General features: G+C 38.8%; 1 protein-coding gene across 5 annotated transcripts in view; it reads right to left on the reverse strand.

Moving 5' to 3' along the window:
• The window catches only part of cfap46 (cilia and flagella associated protein 46), a 74,038-nt gene extending 66,517 nt beyond the window's left edge, over window positions 1-7,521 (reverse strand). For all 5 annotated transcript variants that reach the window (XM_082556381.1, XM_082556379.1, XM_082556380.1 and 2 more), the window contains exons 1-7: window positions 7,307-7,521; window positions 7,112-7,233; window positions 4,790-4,921; window positions 4,405-4,469; window positions 3,352-3,516; window positions 860-983; window positions 124-218 (exon numbers count right to left, since the gene is read on the reverse strand). In XM_082556381.1, the coding sequence (XP_082412507.1) occupies window positions 124-218; window positions 860-983; window positions 3,352-3,516; window positions 4,405-4,469; window positions 4,790-4,921; window positions 7,112-7,233; window positions 7,307-7,355 (752 nt within the window). In that variant the 5' untranslated portion in view covers window positions 7,356-7,521. The remainder of the gene's footprint in view (window positions 1-123; window positions 219-859; window positions 984-3,351; window positions 3,517-4,404; window positions 4,470-4,789; window positions 4,922-7,111; window positions 7,234-7,306) is intronic.
• Between the last annotated feature and the right edge of the window lie 17,272 nt (window positions 7,522-24,793).

Raw genomic sequence — 24,793 nt, forward strand, 5'->3', positions numbered from 1 at the left:
CCTAGCGACAGATAAAAATGCAAACGACTTTCATCCTGACAGCACAAAAACGACACTTTCAGCAAAACAAACCCTCCAGCAAAAAAAAGCAAACATTTATATGAATGTAACTCAGAAACTTACTTTTTTAATTCCTGCATTTTGTAAATGACTGCTAACGTAGTGCATTCCCTGCTTGTTTCCAGGAGGACATCACTGTCTGACAGCTGGTGTCGCACCTAAGAAGAGTGAAGTCGGAAGTTATGCTTTATTATCAGGTTATGACAGGGTTGAATTTTATGATTAATGTCAAGATCAAGGAGTTTAGCGAGCTATTGTTATGCATGTAGTGCAAATAAGACTCCTGAAGACATCTGAATGGTGTATTTTCATATTATAAGACTTGTATAAAGATACAATTAAAGTTTAAATAGCATTCGTTCTGAGGTCTGATACATGGCAATCTTAATGCCCCCAAGGGTGAATCAGAAGCTCAACCATGAAACATGAGCCAATCATGTTGCTGTGTTGAGTAGGTATCAACACGCTTATTGTTTTTTTTTGTGTTACTGCATCTATAATGTCTACTCTAATTAATGCTTTGTTAACTGCTCTGTCGGGACAAGCCAGAGATCTGGACACGTGTTGAATTGGACACGGACAGGAGAAGTACAGCTCTAAACTTTATTTGGGGCAATGTCACAAACCTTTAAGGTAGTTTTACAGAACTTTAATAAATTTATTAGACCACTTCTGTGTAGATATATCAATATCTACTTAAAAAGTATCCACCTAAAAAGTAGATATTGAGGATATATTTAGTTATTACTGAATGTATAAGCAACCAAAAACTGCCATGAAAGCAACATGCTGTGTTTACCAATAAAGTAAAGAGTCCTGGGTAAAGTTTTGGAGTATGCGACTTGATGAATTCTTCTGTAACTTTTGCAAAACTTGTTGCATCCTCAACCTTCTTTGAGTCCACAAGACATTTGATCAGGTGCCTGAGCAGAAACAGAGACAGAGAGCAAACATGTGGGCATGTGTCAGTGCTATTAGCCAAGTGCTCAGTTTTTCTATGCTACTGAACATTCAATGTAATTAATATGCCAACAATCAAATAACAGCCTTTCTTTTCTGAAGCTTGTCATGTTCACACTTGTGTGGCATGAGCTATCTGATATTACTGTGCTGGTGTTGTTACTACAACATAAGTCATGTTATTCAAGGACTATCTTAGGGGAAAAGACAGCAGTGGGTGAAGGTGCCTTTAGGGCGTTCTGGCAGAAAAGCTTTCTGACAAAAACACTCTAAAGTAGAAAGGCTTTCAGAAGTCAGGGCTACAAAGTTAATGTGAGGAGCAGGTTGGTGGTGGATGTATGGATCCGCTTCACCTGACAGACTGGGTAGTTTGTTCTGTGTAAAACCAAAAGTCAATGTTCACTTTTATTTTCTTGTACTCAGTTCAAGAATATTTCTATTATTTCAGTTTAAGTTTGGTTTGGTTTAGGAAAGGACTGTGGTCTGGGTTGAAACTGTGCTCGTCTGTGGATGCACACAAAACACTAGTCACAACTACAATGTGACATTGATTGTCCTGAGGCAACATATATAAATATATATATATGTATATATTTATCCCACCACAGGGATATCAGACAATGCTTGCCTCCATGGTCAATATGTAGCTTGGGTTTTAGACTTCCTGTCATACTAATACTAATATTAATGTACATAATATAGCAACATAATGAGCCAAATTTACTAAAGGGAGCAAAATAGCATGCAAGTGCAATCACCAAATAGGCCAAATTATGGGCGTGGTTAGTTTTATGGGTGATTTTTAAACACAGACACAGTCAGTTCATTTTTGAGAATTAAATTTTAGTGCAATTGTCAGTAAATTGTGTGGCAGACATTTGTCAATCAGTTTGCATGCTTGATTTAAATGTTCTTCTTCCTAATGTTTTACCTGAAGAAACAAATTTCCAAGAATACAAACTGTTATGGAAATGTTAACAATAACCTGCAACACACCCAGTGAGCTTGATTTGAAGTGGGTTTAATTAACACATTGCAATGTGGAGAGAGCATCCCAGTGAAACACCAGGATCATCTCTGAATTTTGGCCACCGCCCTTACATCTTATATGCAGAGACACAGACAAAGAACATTCCACAAATGTGGAGGGGGGCTATACCTTCTCCCTCACAGAGAGCATTATGACCTTGTTTTCTGCTTGGCCATCACCTAAGGATTTACATCCCTGATAAGCAGAAGGAGTCCCACTATCTGTTTAACGTCTCCCATCACAATGGCCTCACTGTGTTAACATTCTACATGCATGCAAACTAGTGACAGGGGTACTCTTAATATAGTAAAGTGAGAAAGTGATATTACTATAACTAATGTGATATGATTAAATATGTGATTAATACATGAGAGAAGAAATTTGCCTCCACAAAGCACAACAGGATTAGTTACAAAAATCTCTGAGTTCCCACCTCACACGCAGTCTGGTCATCATGCTCCCTTTGTAAGTGCCAACAGTACTTTTTTTCCACACCAAACCCCAGTTTGCACTGGTGCAACGCATTAGTAAATCTGGACTAATGAGTCTTTAACTTATACAAATCAACCCATATATGGGTAAATGCAATGCATACAGCTGTGATGGAACATTTCACAACCAATGGTAAACTGGACATATTTTTCGTATTCTTATAATAGATGTAATGTAGCACGCCATGCTAATCTCATTATATTTATCATTGGGGCGACCGTGGCTCAGGGGGTTGGGAAGCGCATCTGTAACCAGAAGGTCGCCGTTCGATCCCCAGGCTCTCTGTCCTGGTCGTTGTGTCCTTGGGCAAGACACTTTACCCTCCCGCCTACTGGTGTTGGCCAGAGGGGCCGATGGCGCGATATGGCAGCCTCGCTTCTGTCAGTCTGCCCCAGGGCAGCTGTGGCTACAACTGTAGCTTGCCTCCACCACTGTGTGAATGTGAGTGTGATTGAATAGTGGCATTGTAAAGCGCTTTGGGTGCCTTGAAAAGAGCTATATAAATCCAATCCATTATTATTATATCTGTCACTGACCCAACATTATATATATGAATGATACATTTTTGTCCTCTGATCAAAGATAAAACTAATATTTTTTTGAAAAATGATTAAATAGCTTGGAATAAAACAGATACTTGACTCTATAGAAGAAAAAAAGCAGCCCATTAACTGAGGCTAGATGAAGCTGTGGTCATAAATAAACTGCTGGTTAATAAGCTCAGTTCATTATCTCTATGAATTTTCAATGAGTATGAACCAAAATCACAACTGGACATATTAATGAGGTCTAAGTAAGAGAGCACTTGCATCATGAGTTCAGCCCTCCAGCTGTGGTCGTGGTCTGCCACCTCCTCCAGACTCTGCACCACCTGCCTGAGAGAGGGCACCAGGTGGAGGCTCCGCCCCGGCTGCAGAAGAGGTTGCACTGTCTGGAAGTACAGCACCGAGGCATTGAACACCATAAAGTGAAGTCTGTAAGGCACAAATCAAATGCAGAAGAAAGTAAACACCGAGCAATGAATTATTTATGTGATACACTTGCAAGCCATTTTATCTCTTAGTACGACTCAATTCAAACCAAGTGTCAGCTCTCTATGAGGAAGTCCTGTGAATTCCAAATGTGTGTGGATTAACAATCGACCAATGAGCCACAGGAGAGCGGCCCGCTGAATCTTTTCGATGTGAAATAAGTGGAATTTATGAATTTAAGCTACAGTTTTAAAGAAAACTCTGTGAAGAGACTGTTTGAGCGCTCCTAATTTATTCACCAGAGTGTGTGCTGTCCATTAGTGTGGGCTGCTTGAATTAGATATGTATTCCTTTGGTGTTAATTGGAATTCCTCATTGAGCCTTTTTATTGACAGGTTATGAGTTCATTAGCAAAGAAAACCAGTGCTCATTGCTTACAAAGGCTAACCGAGTACCTCCAAACGCATCCATCAAAGCAAATAACAAGGGAACGCATCTGTCACAATTTCTATTATTGCATCGATATGTGCATCACCCGTTTCACCCTGCTCACAGATGCATCCAGTCAGCTGTTAAAATTGAGATGAAAACACGTTGAAAATGTTCCGCTTGTGAATAAGGGGTCGGGGTGAAGCATGAAAAATCGTGTTATATTTGATTCTTCTTCGTAGCATATTTCTGCGCATCAGACAGAGCCTAACCTATCACAGCTAAACAACATTCCCTGGTGAGAATGTCTGGCTTTCATTACGTGTTTTACCAGCGCACCTTACCGCTGTGGCAGCAACTGCCAAATAATATCAGAGATGATCAACTGTACGCAACAGAAAATGGTCATCCATCTTTCTCGACACTGTAACAACAAAGCCGAGCATACTCGAGGTTGCATACCTTGGTTCTTGCTTTGAAATCTCAATTGCTTTCAGAAAATACACCACAGCCTCCTCAAAGTCCTCCTAAAATAGAAAATGATGCAAAAAGGGGACATGAGAACCTGTCAGAACATAGAAGCATAAAAACAATGACAAACAGTTTAGCAAAAAAAAAAAATTTAAGCTGCACTCAAATGTAGCAAAGGCCAATATTTGTTTGAGACCGAAGAAGCATGGTAAAACCGCTGGAGTTTGTTTGCAAATCTGCTGCATGTTTTTAGTGCAAATGAGTACAGTATGCCGCTACAGTAATTGCATGTGTATATATCTCTGGGGCGCAGAAACACACACACACACACACACACAACGCCCTTGAGGGTATGTGTCCAATTTACTGTCCTCACCACACTCCCAGTGGCCGGCGGAGACTTCAGCTGGCCCTGGCAGAGGTAGGCTTGACACAGAAATTGATTAGCCGGCGGATTCCCTTCAAAGTACATCTTTAGACACGCTGTGCTTATCTCCAAACAGCCCATCTGAAAACACAGAGACAGAGCGGCACGAAGGCCAGAGAGAAAAAGAAAAAAAATTCAGCCTCATCTGCAGTTAGATCGTGTAACCGGCAATTTTCCCTGTATGATGCATTATTAAAAACTATTGCGAAAGGGCTTAATGTATGGGGAGGTGCACATTTATTTTTTGCATGACAAATTAATTCCATGCTGTTTTACAAACTGCCTCCTGTTAATTGTAAAATTAATTCAAACTCAGCAGCTTTATACTCAGTGATGTGCAGCACTATCGTGGAAGATGATCATGCAGCAGAAATTTTTGTTCTGCAAGCTTTTATATGTGTTGTGAAGAACAATAAGTCAGGCTGGAAGATCACTGAATAAGTAAAACCTGACAGTAATGAGCAATGGATTAGTATGTTAGCAAATGTCTTAATACAACAAGAATATTTATGCTTCTCTGGAAAATTGAAGAACGGAACTGTACTGCGGATGAAGACTAATTCAGCATTCACTGACACTTAAGTCTTCAGGCTAAGCTGCATTTTCACAGAAAACTTGCTGCGTGATATAAAGGAGAGAGAACAAATCACATTATGGAATATCCCAGTGTTTCATTATACAAATATGTTTCCCTTGCCTTAGGACAGCTCAGCCTGTATTAGTGAATATTCATTGCTATTCCCTACTGGGAAAATAGCTCGATTAGAAGAACTAAAGTTACTGCACGAAAACAGTGACATAATGAAACGAGTCCTCCAGCAGGGAGGTCCTGCCGGCTTTTTTATTACCTTGATTTTTCTATATCAATACCTGTAGATACCATCAGCAACAAAGCACTGATGTTAATCAACAAACAACCCATCCAAATGTCTAGGACCTGCTTTATTTTGAAGCTTTAATAATTCAGGAGCTTTCACAGATGTAGCAGGCATTTACTTATAAAATGTAAGCTCCACATCGTCACAGTCAGATGCCAACCTTTTGTTCTAGGAGGCTGCTTGAAGCACCATGTCTTATGCCACAACTCAGCAGTCAGGAGCTTCTCACATCATAAAAAACGCTTCTCACAGCAGTTGAAAAGCAAGGTTGCAGGCACCTTCAGAGAATGTGTGTTCTCATTATAGTCTTTCATACAAAGAAATTCAGCCTGTCTGATTCTGATGCTGACTGTAGGTTAATACGCACACATCTAAATTTGATGTATTCACTGATCTACCAACATAAACCTGGTGAGATTTTAAGTGATATGTGCGTGCGAACAACCTGACATAGTAGTGGTGGATAAGGCCGAATGATAGATGTGGCTATACCAGGTGATAGAAACATCAGGAAGAAATAAAATGAGAAGCTCAAGAGGGATGAGAGAAGCTAGAGAAGATGTGGAAGGTTAATGCACCAGTTGTCCTTGTGGCAATTGGCGCACTTGGTACAGTGACTCCCCCAAAACTGGGTGAGAGGCTCCAACAGATACCAGCAGCGAGAACTGAGATTTCTGTCCAGAAGAGTGCAGTCCTAGGAACAGCAAAGATAATGCACTGGACCTTCAAGCTATAAGACTCTGGTAGAGGACCTGTGCTTGAAGGATAGAAGACCATTATATATTAGTAGTAATAATAGTATTTTGTATTTTGATTCAACTTGATAACCCAAAATACTTTTTTTTATTTTGAGAGAGGAACAAGAATGGAAACACATACAATGGAAACAAACAACAATGGCACATAACATTTTTTTGTTATGTTATGTGTTATGTTTTCATCACATTTAGAAGAAGTAATGGTAGTCTGCAAAGTCATTTTAAGGTAATTTTGCCCCCTCCTGTAGCTTTTAGCCTTTCATCCAAAAATACAGATGTGTGTGCAGAAAGTACAGGGATTCATAAATTAAAATAAATACACCTATCTACAATATACGCTACGAACAATAGCTACAAACATAGCCTGTTATGAGACATAATCTAATCAACTTGGTACTCTCTGATTCTCCAGTTACGAAATAAACAAGAAGAGTAATATAATTCAGACTAATTTAGCATACACTAAAGCATAAACATGTAATACTCAATACCTAATTGATAAAATAAGATTAGCACTGCAACCATTTTTTTTCTTTTGTTTATTTCCAACTCATCACCTCGACCCTGGTGGCAAAACGATCATCAAGTGAATTCTTCATCAACAGCTTCGACAGTAACTCCTCATCCTCTCTCACCTGTAGCCCAGCTTCGGCGCACAGGACGCACCACTCCGGATCAATGCGTGGAGTTCGTCCGCCGGTTTCAACTACTGCTGCCCCCTTGATTAAATCGTAGGCTGACTGCAGAGCTCCACAGTCTGCATGTACGAAATAAACACAGTAAGCTTGTTTTCACAACTCTTCATTTACTTAACTGACTGCGCGACAAACCTTTGTTCTCTTTAGCCTTGGCTAGATGCTGGCGAATATCTAAGTCCATTTCAAAGCGTTACTTAGCTAACGTTAAAGTAATGACAATTTACTTCTTTTTATTTCATGTCCCATTTAGCTGCTACTTTCTTGAATACAGAGCAACCCATCGAAAATAGCAAATACTTTCTTGAATTGTAGTAGCCAACAGTCAGTGCTTTTAGTTTGGGAGTGTTACTAAGCAACCGGGCTTGAACTACGGTGTACGGATAGGACAAAAAGGCTGGCTTTTGGTCGCGATCATTAACACGCCACCTCAGTTAGCAGCACTAACGTGACTTTCACTGGATTCTGTGAGTGAAATACAGAACTGGCAGCCTACAAAATATAAAGCAAACACTCTCAGTTAACTGGACTTCTCCACCAGTGGTATTGATGCTTTTTGAAGCACTTTAATGACATCACCTAATAAAAAGCCGAAGAATGTGCTGTAGTTTTAGTGACTACAACCCCCCCACCCCCCACCCTCTATGGATAGTTTAGGTCTCACCTTTGGTGACTAGAGCCAATGAAGATGTAACACAGTCTGTGCTGTTGGTGTTTTATGGAGCATTTGATGCAATTATCTGACTATTATATGGTACAACCCATTCACAATTCTTTTATTAATACTAAAGCATGTGCTTCAGTAATCTAGTATTTCACGAGTCTGTTATTTGGTACTAGTTATCACATATTTGTCTGTGTGCATTGTACTAGTGTAGCTTGTAGATGCAGTTTGGTAGGGGTAGCAACCTAGCACCTTATGCTTCCATCTAAAATGGTCATGTAGGACTCCAAAAATCCAAAATGTCAGTGGCCAAAATATCAGTATTGAAGCTTTAAAATAACTGCAAAACCAGTGGTGGATTTCATGATTACAGTGGTCCATCTTTTATACTGCCTATGGTTACAGCACGACTTCTATAGTACATTTTCTACTCTGACTGAGCACTTTTGTGTTTTGGCATGTTAGCCAAGCAACTCTAAAAAGAGAGCTTTTTAACCTGAATGAGATTTCTTTTTGGCTAATTCCTAAAATTATCTATATCTGTGCAGTGCACTTTGCTAACCAAGCTTGCTAACATTAGACAATTGTAATAAGTAAGACCTCCACATTCTTGTCCAAATATGGGTATTTATAGCTACAAAAAAACCCCAACAAACAAAAGAAAAAAACTAAATATGTCACAATCCTTATATTACTAATATTATGGTAAAATATTATGATGAGTGTGAGCTCACGAACCAATGCCTATATCCATCTTTTATTTACAGTTTGGTAAAAACCTTAGCCTGTAGGCTTTACTGGCACGATGCATATTTTCACAATACATTTTTATTACTTCAAAAGGTATGAATAAAAATGAAAAGATGGTACATAACAAAAGCAAAATAACATCTCTCCCTCCCGCCGTTATGAACACACACACATACACACACACACACACACACACACACACACACAGGGGTACAAAAAGCCCTTCTTTACTTCAAAGTGCATCATTATAGAAATCAGGTTGCTTAGTGTGCAAATGTAATTTACTTGGTCAAACCACATACTGCAGCAGATGTGACAGGGGACAAAGTCGAGAGGGAAGGCAAACGGCTGTGGCTGTACTTTCAGTACATACTTAGGATTCCAGGTTTGAGGTTTAATTGACAGAAGTATGTATTACCTGCCAGCAGTTCAAAGCAGCGTAGATAGCTCCTTGGTGGCCCTCAAGCAAATTTGTTAAGCAGTTCATCGTGGGGATCTGTCTTAAAATACACACAAAGCTTCTGGAATGGCTTTAAGTGTGAAATATATAATTATTTTCTGGAAGAGATTTTTCCTCTGTCACTTGACCTACTTAATGGTTTGAGTTGGCACTTCTATTTGTTACTTAAAATTTCACAACTGTCATGCCACAGTTCTGTTGCTTGTGACTTTATGTTTTATACTTTTGGTCTATGACTGAGTGGCAGAGAGAGAATTATCTATAGACTGGACACTTCAGAGGTGAAAATGGAGAAGAGATGAAAATCTCTGGGTCTCATAAAGACTTGGTACTTAAATGTAAGAATTTTTATGCAATAACTTTATATTACGTCACCAAATGCAAATATCAGTTAGACAACCATCATTTTTTTCATGACAGCTGTACTACAAGTAGGTTTTTAAAACTGAATTAAAAATGTATTACTAATTTTATACATTCCTTTATTTTACGTCATATACACACTGTTAAAGTGGTGGGTATTTATTTTCATCATGGTTAAAGTTTGAAACAATGAGGTCAGATTATGTACAGTAGAGGAAGAAATTATTTGATCCCCTGCAGTTTATTGTTAAGTTTATTGTTAAGTTTATTGTTATTTATAAGAAATTATTGGTAGTTTCATCTTATGGAGAGAGACACAATATAAGCCAAAATATATCCAGCTTGTAAATTAAGCAGGGGATCAAATAATTAGTTCTTCGACCGTAAAAGTCTGTAAACCAAAGTCTCAGGCTCCTGACTGCCCATTTGAAGCAATTTATTTCTATGCTTTCCACTGGATGATGTCATTGAGTGCAGATAGCACAATCATTTTGTGCCGAAAACAGGAGGACACTTATTGTTCAGACAGCCAATCAGTAGAAGGTTTGTGTAAAAGGAAAGGAGCTTGTTCCAGAGGACTGTGTTAGAGGATGAACTGAGGGCTCTACCAAGAGTTGAACAATAAAAATATGAATTCAATTCAATTCAATTTTATTTATATAGCACCAAATTACAACATAAGTCGCCTCAAGGCGCTTCATAGATACAGAGAAAAACCCAACAATCATATGACCCCTATGAGCAAGCACTTTGGCAACAGTGGGAAGGAAAAACTCCCTTTTAACAGGAAGAACAGGGCTATACAGTAGTGCAGTTAAGGTAAGTGAGGGTGTGGATAATTTCTACAGAGGCTATATAAAGTGCTAGTGGTTGTGAGTGGTGGTTCACTCCATGTTATTATTGTGTGTTTGAGGGTACAGTTGTCCATTGTGTGTGTGTGTGTATGTTCAGTCCATGAGTTAACGTGGGTCAGATGTCAGGAGGCAGAGTTCAGGAGTCTGACAGCTGTGGGGAAGAAGCTGTTCCGGTACCTGGTGGTCTTAGTCCGGAGGCTCCTGTAGCGCCTCCCAGAGGGCAGGAGGGTGAAGAGTCCATGTGATGGGTGACTGGGGTCTCTGATGATTTTCCCAGGAAGAGAGACAGAGGTTAATAACAGATATGATTCAATGCAGAGAGGTCTGTTAACACATAGTGAGTGAGAAAGGTGACTGGAAAGGAAAAACTCAATGCATCATGGGAATCCCCCGGCAGCCTATGTCTATTGCAGCATAACCAAGGGAGGATTCAGGGTCACCTGGTCCAGCCCTAACTATATGCTTTAGCAAAAAGGAAAGTTTTAAGCCTAATCTTAAAAGTAGAGATAGTGTCTGTCTCCCGAATCCAAACTGGAAGCTGGTTCCACAGAAGAGGGGCCTGAAAACTGAAGGCTCTCCCTCCCATTCTACTTTTAAATACTCTAGGAACAACAAGTAGGCCTGCAGAGCGAGAGCGAAGTGCTCTAATAGGGTGATATGGTACTACAAGGTCATTAAGATAAGATGGGGCCTGATTATTTAAGACCTTGTATGTGAGGAGCAGGATTTTGAATTCAATTCTGGACTTAACAGGAAGCCAATGAAGGGAAGCCAAAACAGGAGAAATATGCTCTCTCTTTCTAGTCCCTGTCAGGACTCTTGCTGCAGCATTTTGGATTAGCTGAAGGCTTTTCAGTGAGTTTTTTGGACATCCTGATAATAATGAATTACAGTCGTCCAGCCTGGAAGTAATAAATGCATGAACTAGTTTTTCAGCGTCACTCTGAGACAGGATATTTCTAATTTTAGAGATGTTGCGCAAATGGAAGAACGCAGTCTTACATATTTGTTTAATATGTGCGTTGAAGGACATGTCCTGGTCAAAAATGACTCCAAGGTTCCTCACAGCGTTACTGGAGGCCAAGGTAATGCCATCCAGAGTAAGAATCTGGTTAGATACCATATTTCTAGGCTTTTCAGGGCCGAGTACAATAACCTCAGTTTTATCTGAATTAACAAGCAGAAAGTTAGCGGCCATCCAGGTCTTTATGTCTTTAAGACATTCCTGCAGTTTAACTAATTGGTGTGTGTTATCTGGCTTCATGGACAGATAGAGCTGGGTGTCATCTGCATAGCAGTGTAAATGTATGCTATGTCTTCTAATGATGCTGCCTAAGGGAAGCATGTATAATGTAAACAGAATTGGTCCTAGCACTGAACCCTGTGGAACTCCATAATTAACCTCAGTGTGTGAAGAGGACTCTCCATTTACATGCACAAACTGGAGTCTATTAGATAGATATGATACAAACCACTGCAGTGCAGTACCTGTAATACCTACAGCATGTTCTAATCGCTCTAATAGGATATTATGGTCGACAGTATCGAATTTTGCACTAAGGTCTAGCAGGACAAGCACAGAGATGAGTCCACTGTCAGAGGCCATAAGAAGATCATTTGTAACCTTCACTAAAGCTGTTTCTGTGCTGTGATGAGCTCTGAAACCTGACTGAAACTCTTCAAATAAACCATTCCTCTGCAGATGATCTGTTAGCTGTTTGACAACTACTCTTTCAAGGATTTTTGATATGAAAGGAAGGTTGGAGATTGGCCTATAATTAGCTAAGACTGCTGGGTCTAGAGATGGCTTTTTGAGTAAAGGTTTAACTACAGCTAGCTTGAAGGCCTGTGGTACATAGCCGATCATTAGAGATAGGTTGATCATATTTAAGATCGAAGAATTAATTAATTAATGAAGTTTTAAGTGGATATAGTAGGGCTGCCTTTAAAAGAATGCATTCGTTTTGTGTAAGTGATATTTTCAGTTCCTGTACACCGGCAGTAACAAGGCAATCTGGCCAACACAGTTGTTGCTTTATGGTGATGAATAGACTCAAATAATGCAAAATGTGTGAGCATTCAATCCACAATGCAGCTACAATACACCTGTCCTGCTGTACACATAGTTAACAAATACAAGATATTGTCGTTGTAATCATTTAACACTGAGCCAACATACGTCTGGGTGGGGGGAACCCCTAATAAAAGTCCAGAAACTTGGAACAAGGCCTCAGTATTTAATGTCATTGCAGAAAATGGAAATAACCTACCCCTAACCGACCCCCGAGAGCTTTTTAAAACAAGAGTAATATAACAGTTTAAAAAAATGAACGTGCCAATATTCTGGGGAAAAAAACAACCAGGGCATTTTCGCAGTGAACGCAATATCTGGCTTTAATTTACTGTCATTGAGGCTGCTTTAGGAATTGTTCATATTCACAAAGAACCATCTTGGACTACATAAAAAGAAAAGCCTGGACTTTTTTCTAAGCAAAATTTAATTTAAGCCATGGAAGAGCGAGTTGAAATCCAATCCAGCAAATAAACGAAAAGCTCCAGTCAGGGTTCAGTAGCTGATTTTACTTCCATTCAGCTTCTGTTTACACCCCATCATGAATATTATTTTGCCAAAGCACGGCATGTTTGCATCGCGGTCTCTTGTAAACTGAGAAAGGAAATTGAAATGCCATTAAGAGATGATCCACGAGCAGCGAGTTATCTTTGGACTGGTGCACAGACACCAGCCACATTTAATGAGGATATAACCACATGACACAATCTTGTCAGCTGCACTGATGCACACCAAGGTGGAGAACAAAGATAAACAATGAAGCACGAGTAGAGAAATTAATCGCCGGCATTTCTCAAACATGAATAGGAGGGGAAAAAAACAAACAAACCAACAGAAAAGGCTGTAGCTCCTAGTTTTCACACCAGGAGGCTCATTGTAAGCATGAATTCAGATAAACAAGATGAGTCAAAAGTGATTTGTTAGCTGTTTATAATTTATTATTTCATTTTAAATGCTTGGAAGTTATAATGAGGAAAGCAAGGGGGGAAAAGAGCACACCAGTGAGGTCCATCCAGGTTCACAGCTGCTAGCTGATATCTCACACTCCAAAGAAAACTCTACTCTGCTCAGTGTTTTGACAGAATACATTTAGCTTGACATACTTTAATCAAAGCTTAAACCTCTAAGAGTGGGTGTGTTTTTATTAGCAAGCATTTACATATGAAATCTTCCATAAACACACCGGTTGCCATGAAGATGCACACAAGACACGTGCGGCTCATCTTGCTCATTCAAAATAAATCAAAGACATTGTGTGCAGTGCCCTTCTTTGCATTATGTAGACCCCCCCGGATGGGTTAACTTTGAATATCTCTGAAAATCTCCCACAACACTAGCATATCCTTAAGATGTTTAATCAGCGGGATCCAATAAAATATTGATCAAGTCTCAAATTATTATCAATAATTAAACATTCTGCACATGTGAAACCCACATGCGCAAGAGTAGTAGCAGCCACACAGCATTTACATCACGGCAAGTTATAGTGTACAGGCTGCATGTTTCTCCAAGTCCTGCTTTACTTTACTGTTTGGATTCATATAGAAGTTAAATAATGCCTTAGAATTAATGTAAGATGGTAAAAAGAGATGCTTCTAACTGCATGCTAAAGCAAGGCTGGAGCAAAGCATACTGCAATAGAGCGCAATACTTCCAAAAGATGTCTTTATTAAAAATATTTCACACAATCACACGAGAAACAACTTTGTTGTGAATTCCTTCAATATTTAATCAGCGAGATGTGTCTTTGATTTGTGTATTAAAATCATCTGCAACTTTTGCTAAAATTTATATTGGTTCCAACTGAAACTGTTGCCGTGGTCCGTGTACTGTTGCCCTGCAAAAAAACACTTGACAAATTCAAACCAGAGTTAAACACAACAGTGCTTCGAGCAAGACACAGTAATGACGACCACTGTTTATTATATTCAGCGTCGTGGTTCAGTGCGTTAGAATGTTGACATTTGCTAAATGCTGTTTATAGAACGATGTATGTACATAACCTTGGGAGCTACATTTCTACTGCTGTTATGTTGCAGCAGGGTTCTAGCTATCCGAAGTATTAGTGTTGTGCAGTTTGTGCGTGAACTGAGCAGCAGGCAAAAGCATTTCACAGGGAGGAAATGGTTTCTGAAACAGCAGTTCGGAGACAGGCTGGATGAAAACTGTCTTGTTGCTTTGCAAGGTTCTGAATGTGAGGTTAGTGAGAGAGTAGTAATAATGTTGAGCATGATTGGAGGAAAAGTGTTTTTTGATATCTAACAGGTGATGCTTTGGTTTTTATAAAAGGCACATTTTATTTGTCGAGGGTTGTGTTATGTTACAAAACTACAAAACTGGTTTATGTGAATGTGAAACTGGTTACAACTTTACACGGCTCAGAGAAACTCCGAATTGCAAAGCATGTCAAAATGGGGATTTTTGAACTTCAGCAGCTGTTCATTATTGCTTTTTGTTAAAAAATGAACTAAATGATGTAATGAAAGCAACTGTGTTAGGTTTTATTGTCTTACTGTTTCTATGGAAACTGAGCGATAGAGCGAGTATGTTGGTACAAAGGCCTGCAATCAATTTGAATCAATTCAATTTGAATTAAATTAATGTGTCCATTACCAGTTTTTTAAGCTTTGAATCAGACCTGTGTTAACATCCAGAAATGGATAAGGAGCATCACGGCAGCATATCTGGATCCGTAATAAGTGCACTTGGGCATTTATCTGCATGTTAGCATTTGTGATTAGTAGCGAGCATTAAGTGCTTCAGAGGCTGATGGGATTTATTTTAGATCTCTGTGGTCATTTATTTCATATCGGCTCATGCAGCTGGTTCAAAATTTTACTCACAAATGTGTTTCCATCTCTGTAGGAAACCTTGGGCATTATTCTCTCGAAAGTAGGCATATTGTTTAATGGGAATTCATCCAGTAGTTATCAAGATATTTTACTAAGAGCAAAAAACGTTAACCTGCTGAGCACTCAGTCAGAGGATGATCAAAGTCAGCTGGCTTTATCTGTGGACAGCAAATATTTGTACTGAATTCATGACAGTCTAATACATGTTGGAATGAGTGAATGTTGACTAAAATGCTGGTTTTGACAAACCAACAGATTCTAATCTGGCTAAAACATACACAAGCCTTCATCCTGCACATGTATATCCACAGACTGATACCCACAAGTCTTTTCTGCTGCAGTGAGTTGTCTGCAAATAATCAGCAAGACCTCCTACATGTAAGATATAACTCAATGTGCACAGAATTTTAAGCAGATGTAGGTGTAATTTAAACGAATGCATCCAAAATTCTCTGTGTATTTGCTGAGCAAGCCCACAGTGATCTGGGTATAATTACTTTCTTATGCACCAAAGCCTTCTTTTTTTAATGCATACAGTAGGAAGAATCATAGATTGAATAATAACCCCCGGGATAATTTCTAAACACTTCTCAAGTGCCCATTTGAAAGCTGTTCTGGCGGTTAATCAATTGGTTATTAATGTAAACTCAAGTGGTGTCCAAACAAAAATGTATTTAATGACTACATTATGTTCTTTTGATGTCTCGTGTCTTTCATACATCAGTGTATATTAGTGTTCATTTCACGTTCGCAGTGAGGTTTTCTATTAGACAGGGGTAATTAGCTGCGTGAATCATGCCGTGGAAGCATTCGCATCCATTTGTTACACCTCAGAGGAGTTTTGGCGCAGAATACGAGTCTGCTCCGGTAGTACTGAGTCACGATGAGCAATAAATCATTTACAGGTTCTTTGTTTTAACATTTGATCCCCTCAACAGATTAGTATTTTTTAGCATCTTCTCTAAATATATACGCAGGAGATTGTCTGTACTGTACTCTTCGAATGTCCTAGTTTATGCATAAAAGACATACACACTTTTAGGATGACTTCCCGATCTGCTAGCTTAAACAGTTTAACATTTGAAAATAATCTGGCCTGTCAGAGCCGGACTGTTTCTTATCTACATGAGCATGTGTTCTAACAGCTAATGAGGGTATTGACTCAGTGCTCACACTCTCATCGGAGATGACGGATGTCGCTGATTTGTTTAAACATCATCAGTGTGGGGATTGGATTTGATGGCACCCTGGATGCATGCTTGGCAGTAACTGACACGAAGCCCAATCCCTCATAACGTGTATTTGCTGATTTGGTAGCACTCCATAGAGGCATTTATATCTAGTTGAACAGACACAATTGGCATTGCTCTCCTGCATATATTTTGCACGTATGCTGTAAGTAGTATTTTAAGGCAGAATAAATACGTGCATTTACATTTGTGATACATGAAGTACATGCATTTTTGCAATTTGCTGATGTGCGTAGGATTCCATATTTCACAAAAGTATTGCAACATACTAATCTTACTGTTTATGATGCTGTTATTTTGTAGGTATTGCAGAAATAAAAATGTTCTCTTTGACAAGGCATTCCTGAGGATTTTTAAATGTGTTTAATTTGATTGCAGTTGCTCAAGAGACTGATTAAAAAGCCCTAATGTAGCCTATCTGATGGAGGTTTGGGATCCATTGAGAAGTGATTAATCAGTGAAGTCCATGGAAGAAAAATTATACTGTTCATTCACCAGATATAATTTTAGTCACAGATGAGGTGTGATTCTCAGGATTGGTGGATGGCTGGTCTGTCAGTCTTATGAATTAGCTATCAATACTGGAAAAATATTAAATAGACTGTCACCAAATTTGGTTGATTCATAATCCCCCAAGGATGAATTGTACAAATTGAAAAAGGGCAGTCTAAATTTGCTTTTGATAATTGGAACATTCTGTCATCAATGACGCCATGGTAACTGTTAGGCCTGTTACCATTAAACGCTTAAGTCAACTATGTTTGCATTGAGTACGACACTGAATCAGGTTTTGACAGTTCCATACTTTAACACTTTCATAAAAAAAATAAAGAAAACATAAAACTGTGTCAAATGTATAACCTAAATTCCAAAATGTTGCGTCACTGTGCAAAATGTAAATAAAAACAGAATGCAATCATTTGCAAATCTCATAAACCCATATTTTTTTTAACAATGGAACATAGAGAACAATTTACATTTTGCTATTTCATGAAAGTTGTTATGAACATGACAGGAACAACACGTCTCAAACAAGGTCGGACGGAGCAAAAAAAGGTTGGAAAAGTAAGTGCTACTAAAGAAAATAGCAGGAGGAACATTGCTTATCTAACTTAACTGGCAGTAGGTCGGTAGGATGATGGATTCTCAGATGTAAAGATGGGCAGAATTCACCAATATGCAAAAAACTGCATCTGCAAACTATGGAACAAATTTGAAATTATGTACCTCAACATAGAAATTGTGAAGCTTTTTAAGATCTTATTGTCTGTAGTACATAATTTCATCAAAAGATTCTGAGAATTTACAGAAATCACAGAAAATTGGGGATTTCAGGAAGTAACTTAGTTGAAAGATTCAAAGAAGTTATGTTAAAGAAATGGTAACACTTTCACAATAGTGTAGCAAATCATGAAAAAAACCATTCTCAGACTCAGAGTTCCTGTCTGCGTCCACAAATTTATGTTACAACTCAGTAATGACAAAGAGTGGATGGACCATATAGCTTGTTTTTGTTGCATACAGTACTTCGAAATGCAATATGAGGTGCTTTAGAAGACATACAAAAGTAAGTACACTGTAAATGGATTGCTGTAAATTTTACAGTAGCTTACCAGTATTTGCAGGATCCATTTGCTCCCACTTCAACCGAATGGTTAAAATTTACATTTTTTAAAAGAAGATAGTTCTTATTTCAACAAGCCAAAGCACAATCTAAACATATTATGGCGTTGGTGCTAAACGTGCCCGCCTGCATTCCTGACCTGTTATCCAGTACATGGTGCATTATGGTGTGAAAATAACAATAAAGGAGACGCCTAACTGTCAAAGGGGAAAACATTTTGCTTTTAAAATTACAGCAATTGATCTCTTCAGTTTCTAAACACTTATTGAGTGTTGTTAACTGAAGAGGTAATTGTGGTGGATTGTGAAACAAGAAGTACAACAGAAGAGGCCCCTAACTGTTAAGCAGCTAGAGTCCTACATCGAGCATGAATGAGAAAAACATTTTGATTTTTTGAGTCTCTTTAGATCCCAAACACTTACAGTGTTGTTAAATAAAGAGGCAGCGCTTTTTGAAATGACAAAAATACAGCAGAGGCCCATGGCTGTTGAACAGCTGAGGTCTATATCGGACATGAATGGAAAACACTTTGCTTTAAACCACAGCAATTTGCCTCTTCTGTTTCCAGATACACTCAGAGTGTTGTCAAATAAAGAGGCGATGCAATACAGTTTGTTGATTTGAGAATAGTATAAATTTCACTGTGCGATGGCAAGAAATGGTACCATTTAATGTTTTGATGATTGTACAGTTACAAATAGGTAAACAGTTGATATTTTGGAGAAGATCCAAAGATGAGCTGAGAATACTATAAATGTCACTGTGCAATACAAGCAGCATCTGCTCCAAATAAATGCTGCAAACCAAATTTTCTAATGTAGTGTTCTCCACAGCCTTACAAAGATACAGCATGTACCCCTTCAGTCAGTTTACAAGACATAGATTAAGACTACTCCTATATTAAAAAAACAAATAAATAAATCATTGATCAAATCTAGGTCTCTAGTATAAAATTGGCTTTAGTCAAGATCAAGGCTCAATCCATGTCTGGAAAACTGAGCCCTAAAGTCTAAAGAAGGCTCGATCTCTTAAGTTCCTATACTGGTACGTGAAAGCCACCTTCTTGTTGACTGACAGCCAACAATAAAACACTTAAAGACACACACTGGTTGAGCTTCTGTCTCCCAGCTTCAGGATCTTGACTGAAATATAAACCATATCTCTACAATAACAGGCAGAATGCATATATTTTGTGTTCATTTACAGCCTAGAGGGGAAAAAAAAACCTCTCCTTGTCATGATTTAGCATTTCACAACAGTTGCGCTTGACATTTTAATTGCTGGGTAAGATGAGTGGTCTGGTGAAAGGACCTGCAGTGATTATCCTTAGATTTCATGGTTAAATGACATAGCGGTGTTAAAATGGTAAAGGTTAATACGATTTAGGGACTTCCCCTAAGGGCATCCAAACCATTGAACTGAATACTGATGTTTAAAGCTCCCCTTGTTCTATTTAGAAGCTCACACCTCCAGTGTGAGAGTGTGGAGCAAGTTGCTCATAATAGATTTTTCCATAAATCCATGCAAAGGGAGCACTGAGCTAATTGGAGAGAGAATCATCCCCATCTTGACTATACAGAAGGACAACTAATAGCCAATCAAAAAGGGCTATTTCTAAACTGCCTGCTATGGTGTAAAACTGACCAAATCACCACCCCCCCCCCCCCCCCCCCATGTCTTTCAGAAATGTGATGTTTGCAGGTAGATTCAGCTTTCCTATCATTTTTCCTATATTAGCTCCTGTTATTTAAAATCAATAATCAGATTAAAAGTCCCTTTTACATTCTTGAATCGTCTTGAATAATCAGGCCCAATCTTGTCTGAAAGACCTCGTAGTGCCATTTCCCCCCAATATCACTTTGCTCTCACAGGCTCACAGGCAGTTCATAGGGTACTGAAAGGTAGAATGGGAAGCAAAGCCTTCAGCTTTCAGGCTCCAGCTTGCAGCTTGGGTTTTGTTACAGACGCCCTCTCTACTTATACTTAATAAAATGCTCTTTTTGATAAAGCATATAGTTAGGGCTGGATCAGGTGACCCTGAATCCTCCAGTAGTTACACTGCAATAAGCCTAGGCTGCTCCTGTTCGTCTTCCCCCACTTTTTTCACTCTCTGTATGGTTATACACCACTCTGCATTTAATCACTAGTTATTATCATTAGCTCTCTTCTACAAAATGTCTTTTGTCCTGTCTTCCTGCCACCTCTAACAGCTGCTTAGTTTTGCTGGAGGTTTCTTCCTGTTAAAAGGGAGTTTTTCTTTCCCACTGTTGCCTAGTGCATGCTCATAGGGGATTTTCTGATTGTTGGGGTTTTCTCTGTATAACTGTAGGCTCTTTACCTTAAAATATACAGCACCTTAAGGATTTTGTGTAATGTAATTAAAATTCAACTGTATTGAATTGATAGCTGTAAAGACAAAGAGCTACTGTTAGCAGTGTCACCTGAATGACACATCAGATTATTCCAGATACTGTTTCATGTTAGAATTTAATGTTGTCCCATTGAATGCTTTTAAATATTAATGACGATGAAAGCAGTGTCATTTGATAGTACATCTGTTACACTACTGTCTGGTGAAGTTAAAAAATAGGTAATCTTGGAGGGGGGAAGCGCATCCAGTATATAGTCAGTTGTGGTAATTTGTCCAGAGGGAGCGGTACTATCGTGTATTTGAGGGGGAAAAACCCAGTACTCAACGAAACCTTCAATGTATGACGATGATGACTTCTAGGCTGTCTATTGGCCATTGCCACGTGTTTAGAAAAGTCAATTTTTATGAAGTGCATCTAAGCACATAAAAATAAAACCATAATAACCACCACAGACTGGCTGTTACTTTAGGGGGGGAAATAAAAATGCTATTATAAATATAATAAAAAAAAGTATTATAAAAATATTATAAACCTAACAAAAAATTCATATCTGACAGCTCTGAAGGAGCTTACACTCTGAAGACAGCCTTTGCCTATCAAATAACTTAAGTGTAAAACTGTGAGTGAATGACCACTCAGCTGTCTGAGGTGCTCCTGACTCTGTCACAGCAAATTGATAATTATGAATAATAAATGACATTATTGTTGTTTTGCCACCAGCGTAAATACGCGCAGCTCTACAATGCAAGTTTCCAACCCTGAGCACGCTGAATTATTCAAAACAAAACAAAAATGTTCTCTTATCTGCAGGTCCTGTGGCATCAAGCTTTTTAAAGTGCAAGATAGACTTAAAGGTTGTCTTTCATCTTGTAAGGTTAAAGGAAACCCTTGATGCTACAGTGTAGCACACCAGGATCCAATAGCAGGTAAGGAAAAATAGAATTTTTCGTAATGATGTGTTAATAATAAACTACTCGATCGACATCCAGTTGATAAAAGAGGTTTTGTCTTCTCGGACCTCGCACCCTTCCGTTCCTCTTGGCTTTAGGTGTCGCTGTTGAGGCATTAAAATCAAAACTTCAATATTAAATTCTTTCCAAAAACAAGAAAGGAAAACTATTTTATGAGCGATAAAGAGATTTGGTAATGATTTATTTCAAACAATTATTCTTTTTATTAAGAGGGTGGCTGTGCCTCAGGAGGTAGAGCAGATCATCTTCTAATTGGAAGGCTGGTGGTCTGATATTTTCCTGCTTGAGTCTAATCCTTGGGCAAGATACTGAACTCCGAGCTGCTCCTGGAGCATTTATCAGAGTGCTAATGTTAGGTCGAAAACACTTAGACACTTAAAAAAGTGCTTGTATGAATGGCTGAATGAGACATGTCATATGAAGGGCTTTCAGTGCTCAGGTAGAGTGGAAAAGTGCTAATCTCTTTCTTTCTAAATAAAATCTATAACAGTAGAGCAGCCTTCTCTGGTTCTATTGACCAGCCTCTTCTGTTTTTATATGATTCAAAGTGCCTTTATTTAAACTGGATGAACACGGCATGCTTTCATGTCACCTTTACATATTTAGTGGTGTCACTTCTGCTGGTATTCCAAGAGCGACAGATCCTTCTTGCTTACAAATTCCTCACAGTTGGAAATGTCAAACACATTCCTTGGTCTTTTTTTAAAGTATGGCAGGTAATGTTTTATATATTGTAAGCAACAAACGCATGTGGCTTTATGCACAGTGTGACATCTCCAAATTCCACAGATGTCTGCCATCAACTGGGATAAAATCTGACACCACCCCTTCAAGAAGAGATGAAAATAATACAGTTCATGAATATTTCAGGAGGAACTTGTCAATCGCAGAATAGCACATCTGCCTAATGAGAATCTGTATTTCGTCATCTATTCTATGTTAAGTGCTGTATCCGTTATATGTTAGTGAGTCTGCTCTGCTCTCAGGTGGCTCGTGTGTCTCTCCAGCCAGGTGTCAGTCCTGCCAGCATGTGGAGGAGGAACAGCCTGCGTCTGGAAGAGCTGGATCAAAAGCAAAAGGACCCTCAGTGATATTTAATACTTCTGCAACATTGCCAAGCTCAGGTACCATGGTAACCAGCCAGAACCTAACTCCATGTTATCTCCCTTTCCTCTGTTCCCATCCATTAAAAATTGGGGTTCTCTGTAAAGATGCATAAGCATAAGTAGCAGGTATATCATGCACATCACACTGAATTTACAGTGTACGCATTTACCACAGAACTGTTGACATGTTAGACTGATGACAAAGTTCACATCGCGGTCGCGCTATGAAAGCAATTTCTGCGGAAGCTCCTGCTCCCTCCCCTTCTTGCTCGTCACTCTTCCTCCCTCCTTTTTCTTTGATGATAAGCTAAAGTAACATGTGCTTGGAAAAAAAAGTCACACACACACACACACACACACTTCCATGCTGTCACAATAAGATAGAAAAAGAACTCAAATGTGTCACGAAAAAAAACAAACGATGAGCCTAATTTGGGTCACACACAAATTATAGATCCACGCTTTGCACGAGACTGTGGGGACATTTTTTATGCATTTTATTTTTCTAAATATGTAATTCTTAATATAACCTGCTGCTCTGTCTCTTCTCAGTTGCTCCTTGGCCACTTGCCCATCAGATTGCTCCCAGCCTCAGGGCACACACCAAAATAAAGCATCCCACTGGTCCTCATTTCATGGATTATTCAAAATAGAGCAACTCACAATTTAATAACAAGAAAACTGATGTAAGTCCTAATAAACGTAAGCCTCGCCACTATTCAGAGCTTTTTCTTTAAAATTCCCTTTTTATTCCTTAACTGAAGAGTGCACAGAGTCTTTCTGTGGTGCTAATTTAGCAAACACTGACTTCATGAGTTCTCTATAATGATTTTAGAAGCTGTTTCCAGGCTCTGCTAAAAGAGTAATTGGGCTGAACTTTTGCTCCAGTATGTTGCCAGATGACATTACGCTGCATAGGTCAGTCAAATACATGTCTATTTCGAGCTGGTGTCTAGTATTTTTTTAATCATTGAAATGCATAAATAATGCCAATAATAACTTTATTTTTATTGCATCTTACACTAGGACCAAAACTAAAGCATGCTAAAATTAATGTTTAAACATAACAGAGCAACGCAACAATGCAAAGTTAATATATAATATTAATAGAATAAAGCTACTGTAACCGTGGAAACAATACACAAGCCATAAGCAGATGACACAGTGGTTTACATGCTCTCGCTGTGCCTGCGTGGGTTTCCTCCAGCTTCCACATGTACAGTTAATTGGTGACTGTAGATTGGTCGTAGGTGTGGATGTGAGTTAATCGAAGCGCTGCAGAATAAAGTGCTGCCTGAAAATGTGTAAGATATGTAAATGTGGCTTGTAGTGCAAAGTGCTTTGCGGGGTCAGTAAGACTAATGCTGTATAAATGCCAGGCTATTCAATTTCATTCCATAAGAGCAAACAGCAACACTGCGACCAGGAACCAAGTCAATGACATTCAGCTTCACACAAACACGGGCCAAATAATTGCTGGTGACACAAAGTGGGTGTGTTAAAAGTTATTTATAGTTATAGTTATACTTTTTTTTGAAGCAGGTCATAATTATGACAGGATCATAAATATGACCAACCATTACCCACAAAGCAAGTTGTGAGCAAAAGTCTTCCTGTGTTTTAAGAAGGGATTTGAAAGAAGTCATCTTGAAGTGATTCTTCAAGATAACACCGTGTTTCAAAGCGGAGTGTCTCATTAAAGAAGAAAAGCCACCTTCTGACCTAAATCTCGACTCTTCTGGACACAATGATCTAGGACTTTGAAATGCTCATAAGAGTTCAGCATTTCTGCTATGGGATCAAAAGTACCAGTGTAATCTCTGAACTCACTCAACTCAGTCACTGGATTTGAAATTGGTTCATCTGTTATTCCAGCTGTTCTTTACCCCTAACATCTGATTATGTATTTTACATGATACAGGATATAAAGGATCTTGAGCTATTGGCGAAATAAGGCAAAACATCCTTTAGTCACGTCTTCAAATCTCCGTACAGGGAAGGAGGCACCGCTGTCATGTTTACCAACTGAGAATTTGGATGCCAACACTGGGGCAAGAAGTTGATGGTTAGAATTGATGTATTAATGATTTTCCTTTTCTTTTCTGAATCTTCCTACACTGAGTGATTTCTTTGTTATTTGGTTTTTAATTTTTACACTGAAACAGTAATGTCTTAATGAAAAGACTGCAAAGTCTTGGAATGTTTCCTACCTCTGTCATCTCTGTTGTCACAGGATCAAAAGCCCTGTAAGTGAAAGTCAGTTTTGTGATTTGACTGTTGTTTGT

The sequence above is a fragment of the Aulonocara stuartgranti genome (genome assembly GCF_965226115.1).
Source record: "Aulonocara stuartgranti genome assembly, chromosome: 13".
Lineage (NCBI taxonomy): Eukaryota > Metazoa > Chordata > Actinopteri > Cichliformes > Cichlidae > Aulonocara > Aulonocara stuartgranti.